Consider the following 19,094-nt stretch of genomic DNA (forward strand, 5'->3'; position numbering starts at 1 on the left):
AAAGCAGCACGACGGTCCCCCCTCGTTCCATCGGGAATTTTTCGACTACGGTATATTTGGATTTGCGCGCATCTGCTTGTCGAGAGATGGGAAACTCCTCGAATGCCAGATGCCACTTGCCAGCCATTCGTTCTTTGCCCCCGTATTCTCAAACGCGAATTCGTGAAATTAATTTAAGTAAGAAACGTCGACGAGGACCGGGTTCCACCCTCTCGAGTCGCTCGTTTCAGCCGCTTGTATTTCTTGAGATTACTAAACAGACCGTAGACAGGGGATGGGACGGCGACGGCAACAGAGGTAAATCACCTCTAAATGATACCTCCCTCTCTGTCACTCGGTACGGTTTGGTAAAGGAGGATCGGCCTAAATGACGATCTCCTTTGAAACCGGGTCAGGTACGCTGCCCGGCTTCTCATTATTGCTACGTGAGGAAATAATTAAGCGGCGAAGAGATTAAGAGAGACTCTAAGCCAGTATCACAGACCCTTAAATTCCTTCCCGGAGAAGTTTTACTTTAATACACGATTTCGACGAGAATCGTCACCCTCCGCGAACATCCCCTTTGTGTATCTTGAGAAAATTCTCCAATGATACTTGTAACAACCAGTCGCCGGATCACAGTGTACGAAGATGATTTTTACCGGAATCTATAAGCGGGGAAGAATATTGGATAGGGAAAAGCAGTTTGTACCTATAGCGATCTTTCATTTTTCCAAGAGAAAGACGGCGAACGGTGCATTAACGAGAACCTAGGGAGAGCCTCCTCCTCGAGAAGGTTCAACCGAGTCTGAATTCGATTTTCTGTCCTATCTCGCTCCGCTGCCGCGTGTAGTTAGCATAATACTGTTTATGAAACTCCGTCAACTCTCTTGCCTTTGCTATTTTCCGCCTCCTTCCCTGGCGTTTTCGTCGCGAGCTTTTGCCACCCGAGCGATATACACGACCTCCTCGTTCCAGAGAGAGAGGGAAGTCCGCGTGGTATCGTTGAAGGAAAGAGTCGACGACACGCGGTTTTAACGGTCGAACACGCGATACGCGAACGACATAGACGCGTTTGCAGCACACCAGCCATCACAGCCAATAGGGTATAACTACCGGGAGTAATCGAATTCCATTCGAAGCCAGCGCCTGGTATTAATTCAATCAGCGAGCACGCCAAAGAACTACCCCTGTCAAATTTCCATTTGTCGCGCAGTTGCGGTCGCTGTAAACGCGTGCGCCCGACAAATGCTAATTTCCACAGGTCTCCGTGACCCGGAGTTAATCAACGCCCCATATATACATATTTATTACGAATGTAAATCGAATGAACTCGTTACAGACTGGTATCTGTAAAGAGCCAACGATAGCCTGTGTAGGAGAGTAAGAAATTCTTTAAGAAAGCACTGGGTCAGGAAAGGGTTAAGTGTGATTCTAAGGTGGCCCGCGTCACGAAGAAGCCATACTTTCCAAGTCTGAGTAGGTATAGTTGAGGCCACGATATAGCGAGGTCGTAAATTAAACTCTGAAGAATCGGCACCGATTGATGTTGCGGCACTCAAGGCCGTGTGTTGCAGTCTGTTTGAGGGTTCCAACAATAAACGAATGGTAGCATATGATTTGGTACTTCAAGTAGAAAATGGTATTTCATTTACAAATGGAAAATATGTTAATATTAAAGCTACACAATCCTTTTGCATTTTCTATCTGTATATAACACGAGCAGGTAAATGAAGATGTTAAAGACCTCAATAAGACCTTTACTTGTAACCGTACTTCCAAAAGCGGCTTTTCCCAGAAGAAAAAAACCCTAAATTGTCCTAGCTGAACTCAATTTTCAGTAAATATATTAGAATCAGTTTGACTTTCGCTGGATACAAGAATTCTTTGTACGGGCACTTAGTCTGAAGAAATGTTTGATAAAGCACCAGAGAAGTAACGAGGAATGGTGGTGAGTTAAGAAAAAAGGGCTAGCCGCTTCGACCCTTTAACGCTCATGCTTAATTTTTTTCCCTCACTTTTCATAACGCGCTATCTTTTTCATTCTATTGCAAAAATTGAAGTCACAGCACTGCAGATAAATAAAAAACTCATTTCTGCACGCCTAGGAAATAAAACAAACTGAGAAAAATGTGAGCGTTAAGGGTTCAACGGCTTCTCGCTATCTTCCATCTTCCTACGAGTTTTCCATTATTCTCCTAAATAACGCGTAGCAAAAAACAATTCCACTTGGAATTTCACTGCTGGTAGATAGAAACCAGTGTCCCCCGAGCCAAGGCAGCGCAAGACCAATTTGCTCTTACGGGCACGAGATACCCGAGATAGCCCGCCCTCGAACGAACCTCGACAGTGATATAACAATCAACGCATCAATCTTGGTAGCAAGCATCCCGGCTATAATTGCCAAGGAACTCTCCTCGAGTTGCTTCGATAACCGTCGGAATGTCTGGCTGCCGGAAGACGGTGGTCTCATCGCCTCTGTCTCTCCACGTTCCACGTCCACCAGACCCCACCGTGAATTCTACCTGCATAGGAGGAGGTTCGGGGGTACCAGGCACGAAATTGCCGGCGATACGCCAATAATTCGCGAAATGCAATTGCAGAGAGCGAGCGTTCGGGACGATCCGCAGGTGGCGAACCTGGCGTTCGTCCGCAAGCGATGGACTCTGCGGTCCAGGAAGATACGTAGGGGAGGGCCCGCGTTTACTGCAGAACGCTCCCTCGAGTGCGGTTCGCATACTCGACATAACATAACTGGCGTAACGTCGCATTAGAGGGGCCGTGCGCCGTTGCGTGCACCAACTAATCTACCGGCGGTGGTGCCTGCTTATATTAACGCGCTTGTGCCGGGGCTGTATTAACAGAGAGACCATGCACTTCGCGTATACGCCAGAGATATGCACGCGTACGAATACCATCCGAGCCACCTTCGCGGATAACCCTGCGCCCTGTCTATGAATATGGATGCCCTTGCTTGCTCTGCCGAGGGAGGCTGATCGAACCTCCTGGTCCGATGAATTTCAACGTTTCCTGCCTCTACTTCTGTGTAATTAGGTTAGCGATGGATTTGTTTTGTTTCGATATGGGAGTTGCTAGAAGGCTACGTTAGTATTAGGTAAATTATTATTACATAGAGAGCTGAAACTGAATTCCTATCGAGGATCTTAATGACTTTTTAACGACTGTGTTTAAGTTCGCCTCACGTTCAGTAAGTGGTCTAATATTTACGATTGAGTTAGTTCAATAATTTATTCATTTTGTTCCAATGTCTGATATATTCAAATACATCGTTAAATTTGCAATTTCATTTACATATTACCGAAGATGATTTCCTGGAACAGCATATTCGATAACAGAATAACACGTAATTCCCATCGAGTTTGTATGTACTTTGAAGTGAGAGTTCGCGCAACATTCAAAGACGACCCGCTTCTCCATCCGGTAATTATAATAAAGATAATAACTCGAAGCACCTTAGCCTACATACACACGATCGCGTATTTTTCGCAACGGTATTCAGGCTTTCTCGGCAGGAAGAGCTCCTTTTCCGCGCGACACTTTTTCTTTTTTCACCGCTCTCTCTCTCGCGCGCGCCCGCTGACGATTTTCTTTCCCCAATTACGAGCCGTGAAAGCAGAGGGGACAAAAAGTCAGGCCGGGTGAACGACCGTCCGCGCGCGAAAACCGTCGAGTACACGAATGAAAACGTAACGAGCCGGCTACACACATTCACCCGGTGAATGGAGTATGTGCCAGCCAGCAGCCGCCGCCGGAATCACAGGTGCGCGAAATAAACAGGCAAAAGAGAGAGAGAGAGAGAGAGAGAACGACGAGCGAGGACACACGGCGCTAGAATTTCGGTTCCAACATCGTCGAGGTACGTCGTGGAAATCCGCGCACGCGGATACCGAGCGTTTATGCATGCGCACCGACGGTGCCTTTTGCAAACGAGCGAGACTCGACTACTCTGGAAGCCAGAGGGACGATCTCTTGTTTCCCTCCTCGCTCCCTGCAAATGCTCTCTCGCTTCTCCACCATTCAACGCCGATATATGCGAGAAGACAATGACGATGACGTAATTATAGCCAGTTAGGGTAATATCCCCGACTGCGAAACTGCAATGGAATGGGATTAGAACGATGGCAGTCCAGCGTACTCTGCGATGCTCCAGGGATTCTCACCCCCTATTCTCCAATCGTGACGTTCCCAATGATCGTCGCGAGAAGTAGCTCTCGTAACGATTCACGTGCGAGTGCCTACCCTACTCTCTTCGAGAATTACCGATTTTTATTTCCAATTCTTCTGTTTCACGTGGAAAGCAACTTCGGCGGAGCTAGGTCTATCGCGGCGAGTTAAAGGGTTTGAGAAACCCTGCGTGCGCTGCCTCGGCTTGCACCTACGGATATATCACTGCGAGAATGGAACTATGTCTAGGCGCGTAACCACCACGGAGGCATTCAACGGTAGCCCACGGCTACAGTTACAGAGAGAACGCGGCGTGCTGTTATAAGGTGCATCATTCCGGGAACAGGACCTCTGCTCCTGCGAATTATTCTAACGTCGTTCTAACCGAATCGAACTGAGTGTAAAACAGAGACGCACGCAGACGAATCACGGGGGAATAACTAAGAAGGAGGTCTCCGCGGAACAAGGTAAGAAAGGGTGGAAGAGAAGAGGCTCCTTGTCGCGAGGCTGTCAGAAACGATTACAGCCAGCGCGACTCGGTGTGTCTACAGACTGACAAGCCATTCACAGAGATCGCAACTTTCCACGACACACCGAATCGACGTCACCCACACGTACAGAGAGAGAGAGAGAGAGAGAGAGAGAGAGAGAGAAATCCGGCGGGTGTCTCCGACGTCTGGGACGACGGCGGTAGCGCGCCCATCCTCCGGGGCGACACTCTCGCCGCGTTGAATGCTGCCTCTCCTGACGGCCTGTCATCACCAATTATAACCCATTCAGCCACCGGCACGGGTTAAATTACCCATAGACTACCGTTTCCCCGCACCCTCCTCGCCGCCCCTTCACGGTATCCGCCGCCGCGTGTACAGAAACAACGAGCATGATTCACTGTTCCCTGAACGCGGTCCATCCGACTCGGACGGACGAAGCAGCCTGGCCGAAATTATCGCGGTGATGGACGCTGGTTGCAGCTCCACGCGTATGCACTCGCGTCCCTAATGACCCTGGAGAACGCTTACAATGGATCCTTGATTACGTGACTCTCCCGGATTGGCGTTCCAAAACAAACCTAAGTGAAAAACCCGACGGGGCAAGTGAAAAAGGAAACAACTGGGGGGGAGTTGGTAATTTCTGCTACTCCCCTCTTTTCCGGTCACACTTGCGCAGTCCCGTTGTCCATCCACGCGACTGCTAATTTTAAGTCACTTTTCAACCCTTTCGCGAACACACGTCGAACCGCGCGATCCCGTAGAAAAGATTTAATCCTTGTCGCACACCAGCTGCGTTCTCCCCGGTAATATCCGTAAGTACATCCCGCGATTTTCTTGCACCGCGGTGCACTCGGGGGCTGCGCGAGACGGAGGAGGCCGGCTGAAAGAAGACGGAAAGGGGCGCGCATTTCCGAGACACCCGAGGCGCAGCGTTAACAAGCAACGACTGCAACGACGCCATCGTCCACCAAGACGACCGCGTCGACGAGCGAGTAGGACGAGTGCACGCCGGATGCGGCGGCCAAGTACGACCGCGTCGGCCCAGACGCCGGCCACTCTACATAATTGCCAGCTATTGTACGCTCTCTGTGCTATACACAGCGCTACAGCCCCCTAGCTCTGCGCCCCAGGGGCGAGCGTATTTCTTTCCCGGTGACTCGTGACACCCCTGTGGAGCCCGGGCAAAAGTGAACTCCGAGAATCCTGACCTATAGACAAGCACGGTCTTCCCATCGTTGAACGGTGAAAGTGGAGACGTTTTTTAAAGGAGCCACGAAGAATGGATCTCGAAGCTGTTAGCCAGAAAATTCTCCGTTACTTTCTCGAGAGCAAGTGTGCAGGTTTACCCTAGCCAGTCGGATAATCGGATTTCCACGGAATGAACGCGCGCTCCTAGCCGGAAGCAGGCGATGGAAAGGGATTCGGCAACCGCTTGTTTGCCATACGAAATAACCGGGGCTTGTTTGTCAGGCATCGTGTACAAGCCGAAACTGTGACGACGCCCTGCGGGAGAGAGCGCACCTATTTAGACGGTAGCACCAAGGACACGGTAGAAGAAGAAGGGAAGAGAGTTTCCACCGGAGAAACGAACAGAACGCGAAATTGGAGGGGGAGGGAAGCGAAGTGCTCATGCAATGCAGATCGTTAAAGCGTACCCCCGTTGCGCCGGTGACCCGAATGTGGCTTACGGAGACAAAGTGCGGCCGAGAAAGGTGCAGGGAAATGGGGGAAAAAGGAATTGGAAGAAGGAGAGAGGAGTAGCCTCCACGTCGTCCGTTTCCTCATCTCTCCTTCCTGCAATTCCCTGTTTCCCGTTTACATCGTCTCGAATCTGTGCCGCGGCAAGTGGAACGTAAGTAATGCTGTCCTCTCTCCTCTGCCGTGTGCAACTGGAAAATATCGTCGAACCGACCGTTTTCCCTCTCTCTCTCTCTCTCTCTCTCTCTTGTTTCAACCCTGACGGTGTAGCGGTGCAATTCGCCAGCCGGAATATCCCCGCTGATGTTTATCGTTATTGCCGCGCGTGCAATTTCTGCACGGCGAATCGGAGATTCGGATTAACGGGGCACGCACGTCGCCGATGAGAAACTTCTTTCCCCTCTTCGGAGGAACGACCTTCTTAAATCCGATTTCTACGACGGTTAGCGGTATGTACCTTCTTCCGATGATCGCGTTTGAAAGGGGGCGAGGAAAGTGAGCATTAGTTGTCGATGGGGGAAACTCTTTGTGCTGCGAGAGGACGATTCAGCAGCCATTTACAACATCTTCCGTTCGAGTGTTACGTTTAACCGTATTTATTATACCGCCTTTAAGTTCTCTTCTCGAACGATTGCTTCGAGGGTTGGACGAAAAAAAAGAAAGGGTTGATAGAGGGTATTGGTGAAAATCGAAATTGGAATCGCGGAATGGTCTCGAGTGAAATCGTAGAGTCGCGTCTGTGACATAGAAACGCGGGCCAAAACGGACTCAGCGAAACGCGACATTTATCGGGGAATTGAATTTGGCCGGCGCAAAGTGTCGGATCAGCTCTTAATGCGGGCGATATCGTGTTTTCCGTGCAGACAGTCGGCTCGAGCGCGGTTTCGTCGGTCATTCAACGCGTCTACAACGCGGAATACAGGCGTTTCCGGTCTGCCTCTGTCTAGACGTAGTTTCCCATCCCGCGAGGGATAGTTACCGCAGAAAAGGTGCGCAAAGGCCGATAGTCTGCCTTAACGGGCGAAACGCCGAAAAATATAGGTTAGATTAGGCGAAGAGGCATTGCCTCGGAGAAGCCCGTGGCATCGAGCGAGAGAGAGAGAGAAAGAGAGAGGGGTGCCGGTTAAATAAAGGCTGTGGGATCTCCAGACCGCCCTTATATCCTCCCTCTCGCCCTGTTCCGCCACCGAACTCCCGGTTCGACGGAGGCATTTCTTTCAGATTTTAAAGCTCGACCCGCCGTTTCTCTTCCCGGCCACGGGATAAGGAAAATAAACGGGTGAAAGAGGGACTGTTCCGTGGCCGCGGGTATCGATATCCTCCAGCGATCGTCCCTCGAGCCAGCGAGACGAGACCGATACATCGGCAAGGGTTAGGGGCGGGATCGGTTATTGACATCGTGCGAGAATGGAAATTACCCGAGGGCAGCGTTGTTTCTTCTATTATTAGTACGGTAATCTTGAGAGTCGGGCTGGTTTCCAGAGTCAAACAGGCATAGCGCAGACTTGTGCAGAACAATTTTTCAGATCCCAATCCTCCTCCAGACATAACCCCTTAAGGTTCACATTTTTCACAACTTCACGTGCCAAAGATGACCAATTTCTTGTTTTTTAATTATTTCCTAGGTGTATAAAAATAAGATTTCCATGATCTATAATGCTGTGCTCACGTTTCTTGTCACGAAAGTGTATATCACTGTACTCTCATAAATCTAGATAGAAACCATTAAAGGATTAGTCGAAAGAAGTTCGATCGCAATATCCACGAATTTTCCTCCGGACACGTCTTACCGAAGAGTTGAGCAACGAGAAATAATTGGAACAATTGCCGCGCAATTTGTCGACCCGTTCTCCAAGCGACTCGTTTAAATCGCGAATCGGCAGTGACTACGACAGCGCATCGAGCCAAGCAGGAAATAGCATCGCGAGTGTATCGCGTCTACGGGACGAGGATGGCGGAACGCGGAGATGGGAGAACACGGCTCTGATTAGCATACAAACTATGCGTGGCCGTGTTGGTTCTCCGCGTTTGCTCGGGACACGAACAAGTCCCCTTTCCACCTTCTATAAGTGTATACGCTCCCATACTCGGGTACAGGACGTCCGAGATCAGGATTAAAAGGCTGAACTCGCGGGAAACTGTGACCCACTGCTAAGTGGAAAAGTGGCTTTGAATTTTACTCTCAGACCGATGATAGGGGAGTCAGTCGTTTAGATAAATTACCATTCTAGTGTGCGAGCGAGAAGCACGAGTGACAGAGAGAGAATTGCCAGATTTTCGGCGCGATTTTTATTGGATCAGTACAGCGTTAACAAAGCTCTGATAAATTTTCATTATTTAAAAGTTCATATCGGTAATATATTACATTACCGATTAAACTTACACGGTTGATAAACTGCGCTATTAAGCTTTGATTAATTTTTCCACGAATCGAGATGTTCGAGCGACTCGTTAGTATGAAAACACAGGCGTGTCAAGATGGTCGAAGAGGACAGGACACCGTGTTCGCTGTCAAACCCTCGCACGGAAGACGAGTGGAAAAGCAGAGAAAAGAGAGAGAGATACCACCCACAAAGTCGTGGGACTCGAAGCCGAGAGACGGAGAGCGGTAACACTTGAGATACCATGCTTGTGGGCCACGATAATGGCCGGCTATTACGATAAACTGAAAAAAAAAAAAACGTGCTACAACAGTGACTCGGTTGTGCAAACCGACGCTCTCGAGCCGCGTGGAAACAAATTGTCCGCGCGAAGACCTCCGGTTGATCCGGCGAGAAAACACGCTGTATAAAAAGTCTCGTACATATCGTTTCATTTCGCGATATTATTCCTTCTCCTTACAAATGACGATTCCTCGCAAGAAACTGGCTTCGCGAAGCTCTCCCGGAAAAATTTCGCAGATGGAGAGAAACGGAGAGGAGACGTATGACGAAGTGTGCGAATCGGTAACACGCTCGAGATACCGAGAAGGGCGAACGATAATGACCGTGTGCGACGATAAACCGCGAGGAAAGAGGACGAAACAGGGCGAGCATTGTCGCGACGAGTGGACTCGGTCTTGGAGAGGCCTCGATAAAAATACGACACGCCGGTGGATGTTGAATGCGGGCCTCTGTGTGATCCAAAATCGTCTTGGCCCGGTGCCGATTTCACCGAGTTCATCGATCGTGGTATCGTTGCTCTCTTCCTGTCTTTTTCCCTCCTGTGCTACTAGAAATTAGTTGCTTCTTGTGCCAGACGACTCTCTATATATTCCAACGTTTTTTCGCTTCTTCCCTCGATCAATCGATACCTGAATATACGGCGATATTTCATCGGTAACCACCGAGTAAACTCTCGTAATACAAAGAGAGGAAGAGGAAACTGTATGAATTACCGAAGAAAGGGCCGAATCGAAAGAATGGAAACACGTAGATCGTCGGTCGTTAGATCTAAATAAAATTGTACATGCATCGGGGGGAAAACTGTTTTCTTATCCGCGGCAGAACGAGCCAATCCCTGCGAGCATTTTTCTCCCATCGTATTTCACTTTTTATTACTTCAGCCGGGCGACTTGGCGTATAAAGCAGCGAGAGACAATGTCCGAATGGGGGCCGCGTAAATCTTCGCGTTTCTGCGGTGGATGCATATTTCTTCCCCCCGTTGCGAGTGGCTGCTCGATCTCGCGCGGATCCGCGGGGCTAACTTGCTTACGCAGGCACAAAAGAGGAGAACGACGCGCAGCGAGCGTGTCGGAGATTATCAGTGTAACCTCCGCTGTCCCGTCGTAGCCAGAGCGCGTAACACAGCCACGACGCACGCCCACTTATTTCGATGTCCTATTTCTGGCTAATTTAGGAACCACCGAACGACCCTCTTCTTCTTATTCAGACCTTCCTGTCCGCCTCGTTCCAAGGGAAAGACCCCCTTTGTGTCACAGCTTTGGTCCGCTGTGTTTGGAAAATTCCGATCTCTTCGGTAACGATTTACAGCGAATCGACACTTAAAGCGTAACGAGAGGGACGGTGGGAGTCTATTCTTGGCTAATTTACCGCTCACCGGAATGACAATCACCTCTGTTTCCTGTCATTCTTTCTAACCGGTTGCACCACACCTAATCGAGGAGTATTTTCCGAAGGGAAACGGCGAAATGAAAAACTGCTCGACGAAGGAAGTGTAACGGTGTCAGTGGCACGCTGGAAGGCTCCAGCGAAATGGCCTATTTTTGGTTAATTTAGTGGCCACTAGAAATGCCAATGATTCGTCCTTCTCGTTATCATCTACCCTACCATTCTCTTCCCTTGCTCTTCTTCTTCCTACCTCCCTCCACACGTCGCGAGAGACCTTCTTTGTGGACGGCCACTCGAACCCTTGAAATATGGTTACAACCCGAACGACCTCGAACCCTCCAACACCTTACGATGTCCGGCCGGAATGAAACCTAGTCTTTATTACCGTGGGGTCACCAGTTCTGCCACGACCCTGAACAGTTTCATACGACAACGTCTGTCTACTCTTGTTCCAACCTGTCTCATCGTACGCGTTCGCTGATTTTACTGGGTTTTTGTTATCTCGCAGACGAGAGGGAATTTCCGAATTTTTACTCACTTCCAGAAGACGACGGAGACGACTGCTGCCATCAGGAGGACCACCACTGCGCACGTTATGATCAGGGCGGTGCTCTGGAGCGATGGATTCGTGTGGTACGACGCATCGATCATCTGAAAGTAGAAACAGAAATTTGCATTATTCTATGCTTTTTACATGGTTTTAATTTTTTTCGAATATTTCGAGAATTTTTACTTCGTGGTGAATTTATTAGCAGTTTTCTCGCAACGGTGTGTATTTAAATAATTTTTCCTCCGTATGTGTGTCTATACTTTTCATTCATCAGGGCGGATAATGCCACGGCGAATACGAATGGAAGGGCTCACTAGGTACGTGTAAACCGCATAGAGACAGAGCACGTGCGAAACATCGTGCAGCGACTGTGAAAGCACTGTAAATACCGCATCGTACAGATTAATCTGATGTGCTCTCACCAACTGTTACTACTGTTCAACTACGGTAGTATACACAATTTCCAGGAATTTCGGGTGATAAAGTTTCATCTTCGTTGATAATTTTCCCAGCGATATTACGAATACAGGAGACCCTTTTGTTCCTCTCTTCGAAAGCTGCGTTCGTTCTTAGAATAGTTAGGAGAACAATTTTTTTCCTCTCTCAGACATTCGTCTAAATTGCATTCTTCCTCCGTATCTTCAGACATTCCCTCCCCGTATCACCATAAAAGCACCTGGAACGATTATCTTTCGCGATCGATCGTCAGCCAGGACGTCGTTAAACAGTCTGCGCTCGGCAATACGAGCGTAACTGGTTACGAAACGACTTCATAGCGCGTGACGAAACACCGTTGCCCGTACATGTTCCTATTTCCATCAGAATACCGGAAGGAGCTCGTTAACCTTCGCGAAACCTACTTAATCCGCCAGCCTCTTCGGCGGTTCTCTTCGATCTACCTGAAAATTCACACGCACCACCGCGCGCGACACGTGCCTGGTGTGCGTGAAAAGGAGCGGAGGGAGAGGGCGTCGGCTCTGTTACGTGGCGCGCCTGCGAAAGGCGAAAGTGATTTTTCTCTGGATTTTCGTTTCTTCGTCGTTCAGACGTCGAATCGAACAACCGCTCGAATTTCCATCCTCCGGGCCACTTGTTCTCGAGCGTGTCGTCTCTGTCCGAGGAAACACCGTCGATAAGTCGTCTCCTCCTACGCGAACACCGGTACACGCGGTACGGGATATTGTGCTACGTGTTGTTTGGCGACGGTCCAAAGGAAGCAGCATTTATCAAAGATTCCTCTGGCTACCGTGCCTCGATAGTACGCCAGCTTCCCCGTGCACACGAGCATATAAGTCGCTCTTTGTCGAGCTTCGACCCACCCTTCACAGTCGACGCACTTAGACTCGTCGCCGTCGTCCCCGCGCGATTCTCTCTCCTCCTCCACGCTGCGAGGCTCATCGCTCATCATTACGAGGATATTAATGGCGCGAGCTAATGGATTCAGCCGAGAGCTTAGCAGCCGGATTCCTGGAGGATTCCTTTCTCTATCTCCGCCAGACCCCTCGGCCGCGCGTTTTTCTGCTCGGAGAGGAATTCGGGAAATAAAGCCAAGTAAGATGATATATCGTCTAGATGGAAGCGTGATTTCCTCCCGAGATTTCCAGTCCTGCTCCCCTATTTCCAGTCGTTGTACGCGGTACAAGCCCGTTTTAAGGTACACAACCGAGCAGGGAGGAAGTTCGTAGGACCAGGAGACGCAAGGTGGCGAAGCTTTTCTTCCCTGTGTCCCTTTTATCGGAAAGCAACGCGGAGCCCCGCAGGGAGGCGACGTTCGGTTCGATAAAACCGCGAGACTGCGGCATACCGCCAGACAGCACGAAGGATCGTCCACCCTCTCTCTCTCTCTCTCTCTGTCCCCAGAAAACGGAGAATTTGTGGATCGCGCAAAGGGCAAAAAGATACTGCTCAACCCTCGTGCTTCCCATATCCACCACACCGATACATCTCTCTCTCTCTGGAACGCTCGATAAACCCCCATGTGTACACCTTGGACGAAAGAAGAAAACCTGGTAGGAAACAATCGAGGTTCAGCCCTCTAGCAGAGAACTACCAACTGGAGGAGGAGGTAGAAGAAGCTTGTGTATCGAGTCGAGTGTACCCAATTAAAAAACGCGGCAAATAATTACGAGAAATTCTAAGCATAACAAAGAGCAGAAAAAGGAGGACCCAGGAGCAGGAACAAAGGCTGGAGAGCAACGTTAACCGATATCGCTACGATATTCTTGACAGAGAGGAAACCGTACGTTTCAGCGGAGCGTTACGCACGCGCTACTTAAGACCGCCTCTGATTCAGCAATAGAAACACGTAACCCGACACCGGATCCAATTAATGGAATCCTGGAGGATATTCGAACGCGTGTGCTCTCGCGAACGCAATAACGACCGGGCGGAATTGTATCGCGGTGGAAACGAGTCTGGAGGCCTGGGGTGGCCGGATCATTTCATCTCGTTCTTTGGGAAAATGACTCACGAGAACCCATCGATACCCGATAACGTCGATTAATTTCGCCGATGTACCAGTTACTCACGCGTTTGTTAGCGACTGAGGGTGGTGTGTGTCTGGAGAGAACGGTAATGCTGGTTACTCTACGTTCGACCGTAGTTTCGGGAATCTCGGTAGACGCGGCGGTAAAACTCGCTAATGCCTCGCGTAAGCTACTTAAACAGGGAAACTACTCGAGAGTGGGTAGGGTTCTGTCTCTGAATTACACTCTGGCGAATCACGGTTCTCTCGTAGTTTTAGGCTTGACAATTATTAGAAGGTAGAACGTAACGAACGGTGAATTAGTCGGAAAATATCGAATTGTTAGTTGGCGATATACCGGGTGTTCAAGTTGGTTTCTATCAAACTTTGTCAGTGTGTTCTACGGGCATAGGCAAGAGAAAAATGTTAGACGGACAGAGGTCGTTCGAAGCTTTATTCAAAAGTTATAACTATCGACACGAGGATCACACCTCAGGGCTGTGCAACAACGATACGATCGCGGTACTGTTCATGGATCTCTTCACTCGTCCCTCGAAACTGGTCTACCGTGGAATTATCCGTTTCCTGACCGCGTAACCCTCGAAATTCCCCGTAAAAGCGAGAGGTTTCGGCGACCAAGGGAACGTTCTTATCTGCGAGAAGCTTAGGAATGCGGCTCGATGATGAGATTGTGACAGAAAGTAAGAAACCTCGCCGCGTTTACTTGCCCTGGGATCGTTTATGGCAGCCCTAAGAGCGCTCTACATGTGTTTCTTCTGAAGGATAAACGAGTTTTACGAGTTGTTCGTGGTACTCGTACCTCGGAACGATAATATTTCTCCCGTAGCTCTGAACGGCGTGTATACAACTTTGCACGAAGAGTGCTCGAATCCGTCGAACGCTTACAACAAGCGTGACGATAATGTAATCGAAGGGATAATTGCTGCAGTTTTTAATTAGCGGGCGAACGTAGAGACGGCAGTCGGATGGATATTGGAAAGGTTGCCGGCGCAATTAAGCGGACGCTTTCATTTCCCTCGCGAAAATTACCCGAGGATTCTTGGAAGTCGACGGCATACGCCCGCCGCTTTACGACTGCCAGTTTATGATGTTGTCCTCAGTCGCCGCGCAGTAAAACCGACTGCGGAGGGCGCGCGTTATTGCCCGGTACGGTTAATTTGCATAGTAACGCGCGGATGTGCCGTCGTTTCCATCGATCGACCGAGGTTTTTTCCCTCGTGAATCAACCGTGAATTTTCTCGCTGATCGAAGATCGAGAAGCACGTGGACCAGAGATAGGGATAGAGGGAGGAAAAGGGGTGGAAATGGTTGAAACGAGAAAGGTTCTGCGGTACGTAACCATTAGACGTTCCTGGCTCTCCCCTCGATACGAAGCTATCGGGGTAACGAGGGAGCACGGTCGACGATCAGGCTTGAAATCAAAGCGAGAGGAGAGGCATCGTGGCACAGGTAGAGGAGGAAATATCAGATCGTTGGGCGACGCAAAGGCGGCAGTAGGTAGGTTCGTTTCCATCGGCAGTTTCGGGGCCGCTCACACAGGCCAGACACAAAGGTTTCGTGCCATCTTGATTCTGCGGCACCGTCTCTCGATTAATTAGCGTGCCTTGGTTAATGAAGCCCAGTCGAACAACGCGCGGGGCAAAAGGGGCGAGTTTGAGGGCTCGCGAGGGCCACAGTGGAAAGGAAACCTCTCTCTCTCCCTCTGTTCACCATGTACAATCGATATCGCGTAATGTGATCTCTCTGGCTGAGTGCGCGGATATTATGTTCGCCATCCCGGAATACAGAGGGGGTGGCGGTGGTGGTGGCCAGAGATTCGAAAAGCGCGGTCCATTCCGGGTGGTATAAATAACCGTTCGCGGCCTGGTGTAACGTATATTTTAATGTCACACCGCGTGACGTATTCTCCAGCCGCTTAAAACGGCCGCTACTTCCCCAAAAAGCTTCTCCTCGTTTATCATGCGAGTGATTCAGCACCGGAACACCGGCCAGTCGGAATTTCACTTGATTCCGGTTATTAATGGATTCGCCCCGTATAATTCGCCGTTCGAAACCTCCGTGGTCTCGAAATGTTCAACACCTCGTCGCAACTTTCCTCTCTTTCTCTCTCTCTCTTTGAACAGTACACCGACACGATGTATATACTTTCTCGTCGAACGAGAATAGACTTGCGGATTATTAATAGCGGAACATCGAAATCTCGGCGCCGCGAAATATAATAAATATGCGCATAGAGACGTATGTATATGAACATGCATGAGCCTGTAAAACATTCGATTGACAAGGCGCGGGTGGGGGAAACATTAGCATGAACGGCACGTTCGTAACAATAGCGCAGAGACGAGGTCCGGCGGATCGGTCGATCGAAAACCGTCTCTCGTTGATTTAACAACTCTCCGCGCTCGCCGTATACACCCCCGGTTGGCGCGCGTCTCCGTCCGGCCAGCGGGGACACGCTAATTACGCATTTGTTCAGGAATTTGCATGCGTTACGCCATCGCTACGCTGCCAAGAGTTTACGTGTTCCCCGCGTCGCGTCGTAACGAATTGTTACGGGCCGGAACGAGCGACGCGGACCGATTCCTGTTGTCCCGGAGGGTCACGATCGTCGCGTTTACCCTGCGTTTGTTGCCCTGCCACCACGCGAAATTGTCCCATTGAAAGTCGTCTCGTTAAGGCAACGCTTCTGACCGACGCACCCCGCTGAATCGCTGATGCCGAGTTACTCTTCCCTTCTCCCTTTTTTTCTCTAGCGTTCCCTCTAGTGTAACTACGATGCCCGATACGCGCTCGACTCGTTCTACCGATCGTTACAGCTAGTGTCCGACAAATGGTGGAGCTATACTACTGTCTAGACGTACCGGTGTCTCTGTTCGACGTGGAAAATGTTCAAACAATTTCTCTTATCGCATTGTTTTGTTGCGTAGTGTAGAAGAGGTAGGGTGAACGATACGAATGAAAAAGGGTGACTAGAAATTATCGAAGACCGCGTTTGCGATGCTCGTGAAACGTCCGAAGCCTGGTATCTGCCGAACCACCAGGATCCTTTCGTATTTCGACGGCAATTCCAGGGAGAAACTCTCGCCCGTGTACGCCTCGAGTCTTTTCCAATCAGCCCACCGGTCTTTACGCCCGTAGAGGTTGTTCACGAGCATGCGGTCGATTCCTCGTCCCGCGGAGAGAGTCGTGGCCCGCGTCGTCGTCCGGTTATTTATCGAGCAAATATTTCCCGGTTATTTTTCCATTCCAGTTCTTCTTTATTGTTTTCCAATCACCGTTCGACATCGATCGTTCCTTTCATCCGTGGAAAACGGTGCACGTTTGTCCATTGTTCCACCACTTCCTCTTCTCTGGCCGCCGGCCGTCGAGTAATTTGCAGGGAAAATTGCCTGCGAAACGTTTTCAACCGTCGCGATACAACGGCCGCTGAGAAACAATCTCGGATATCCCGCCCGAAAACGCGAAACTTTTGCGCTCTTTCCAAGTAGCTTCTCCGCGGATCGATGCCTCTTACACGTCGACAGAGAGGATTCTTTCGTCCCCTGTTCGTCGTCGACGGATTAACCGAAGCACGGAGCGAGGTGGTTGACGAGGGACGAGAGGACGAAGGTCGAGAAGCGAGAGAAGAGTGTAGCTTCCAGCTGGTTGGACGATCGGAGGAAACCCTTTTTATCCCGGGACAGGACGAAAGGTCGCTCCTTGGGAGCTCTCTTGTTTATTTGCCATCCCTCCTCCTCCACCGTCTTATCTCCGTGGATTCGCCGGGAACGAGAAAAAGTCGGAGCCAACAGACGCGTAAAATCCGCGTGCGATTTTCTCTCTCTCTCCACGCTCTCTGCTTTCTTTGCGTTCCAATAAAACAACGCACAGTTTTATTGCCGCTGTTTCCTCCACGGGCGACGCGAGTACTTCATAAATATTTGATGCTGCTAATGGAATTTCGTACAGCCCCCTCTTTAAGCTTCTCGATCGGGTGAACGAATCGCTAAACGATCCTGGCATATTTTCGGTCGCGACTCGATTAATTTGCTTTCGAATGTATTTATCTCTGCAGTCGCTCGCGGGAACGTTCGTCCTGGATGAAAAATGAACGAGCCGCCGGAATATTTCCATAAATATGACCTTTCCGTAACACTGTGTCAGTGGAACAGCCACGCCAGTCAGTTCGCGGCACACGCTCCAGCGAGTTTGAGTTTCTTCTTAGGAATATTTCAGCCGATTCGGGTGAACGTATGAATAAATCATAGGAGAGAGGGAGGGTGTTTCGGGGAGATATCGAATCTTAATTCCTTCTGGAAACAATCGACCGCCGATCATTTTTTTCTTCCACCCTCGAAGCGGTAGGACCGTGGAAATCGGTGGAAGGCGAGAGAGGTGGCAAATGACGGAGATTATGCGGCGAAGGAGCGTTTAATGACGCGGACATCAACATTCCGAGCGTGGTTTAATATCGACGCGGCCGATGAGTCTCGTAAATCATTCGGCCGCTAATGGAATTCGAAGACGACACTTCCAACGCCTTCGATTCTTCCGTCCAATTCCTTCCATTTCCCCAACCTTTCTCTCTACTCCCTCGCAGATGTCCCATTTTTCTTTCTTCTTCCGAAACGCGGAAAAATTTGTACTCGGAGCATCCCTAAATTTACAAGAGGCTCTTGTGTTCGCCCGTTTCGCCGGCATTTACCCCCATAGAAACGGCGGAGAACTTGTTGCCGGGGCCCTTGTCGAATGGAGAGACGGCCGATTAGCAACGAGACAACACCCGAATCGTCCCTGCTCCAGACATTATCGCCCGGATCGCTGAGCCATTAGACGGCGGCATTATTGCGAGGAGGAGCCTTCGCGGAACGGCAATTCGACGCGTATAATATCTGGTCCCCACCGAAATGGCGCAATATCGTACACGGAGGGACGAAAGGCGGCGTGGTATATAGGAGACACGGAGGGTACCGTGTGCAGGAGTGTTTAACGACACGGGGAGCAACATTCCGGACTTGCTTTAATATCGCCTCGCCGTTTCATTTCAGACACAAGCGACGCCTCTCTCTCTCTCTCTTTTCAGCTTCACGGATATTCCGTCTGAAATTCACTCACCCTAGCCTTGTATATCTCTCGTCACAGCTACCAGACTACCCGTCAACCCTTCTCCCGGCCACGTGGCGCCCGTGGGGCGAATTGTTTTTGATATTCGAAACGGAACGAATGCGGTGCCGCTTCGGTGGACGCCTTTACCTATTGCCTCTGGCCAACCTGCTGTTTCGATCTGTCTTATACTGGGTGGACTGTACGTAACTTGACCGTATCAGTTATTTCCCTTTTTTTTTAAATACTTTGATTTAGAGGAGCCAACAGTTATCGAGGTTGCTTTCCATTTCTTTTTACCTTAGGTTTCAACGTAAATTAAGTTTCAAGTTAAATTTCCATCTCGAGGTTTCCGGGATAATTCAAAGAATCGTGCGCTGTTGCAAAAGGGAGGGAAACGATTAAAATGGTACACTCTTGGAACGTGTAACTGCGACGAAGAAAGGTGAACGGCGGCAGCGAAACGCGCGTGCAAGAAGACAAGGGGGTTCACAGGGAGGGATGAAAGTTTCATTTGAAAGAATCTCGTTATCCCGTACGTCAGCCACGTCCGAGAATCGGCCAGCGGAACATTA

The 19,094-nt window shown here is 49.8% G+C and overlaps 1 protein-coding gene across 1 annotated transcript in view; it reads right to left on the bottom strand.

Annotated features, from left to right (window-relative positions):
• Nucleotides 1–19,094, bottom strand: part of LOC108572821 — a 66,579-nt gene that overhangs the window by 19,406 nt on the left and 28,079 nt on the right. The window contains exon 3 of the mRNA XM_017935139.1: nt 10,941–11,053. Coding sequence (XP_017790628.1) covers nt 10,941–11,053 — 113 coding nt within the window. The remainder of the gene's footprint in view (nt 1–10,940; nt 11,054–19,094) is intronic.

Source organism: Habropoda laboriosa, unplaced genomic scaffold (genome assembly GCF_001263275.1).
Source record: "Habropoda laboriosa isolate 0110345459 unplaced genomic scaffold, ASM126327v1 scaffold102, whole genome shotgun sequence".
In the NCBI taxonomy this organism is placed as follows: domain Eukaryota; kingdom Metazoa; phylum Arthropoda; class Insecta; order Hymenoptera; family Apidae; genus Habropoda; species Habropoda laboriosa.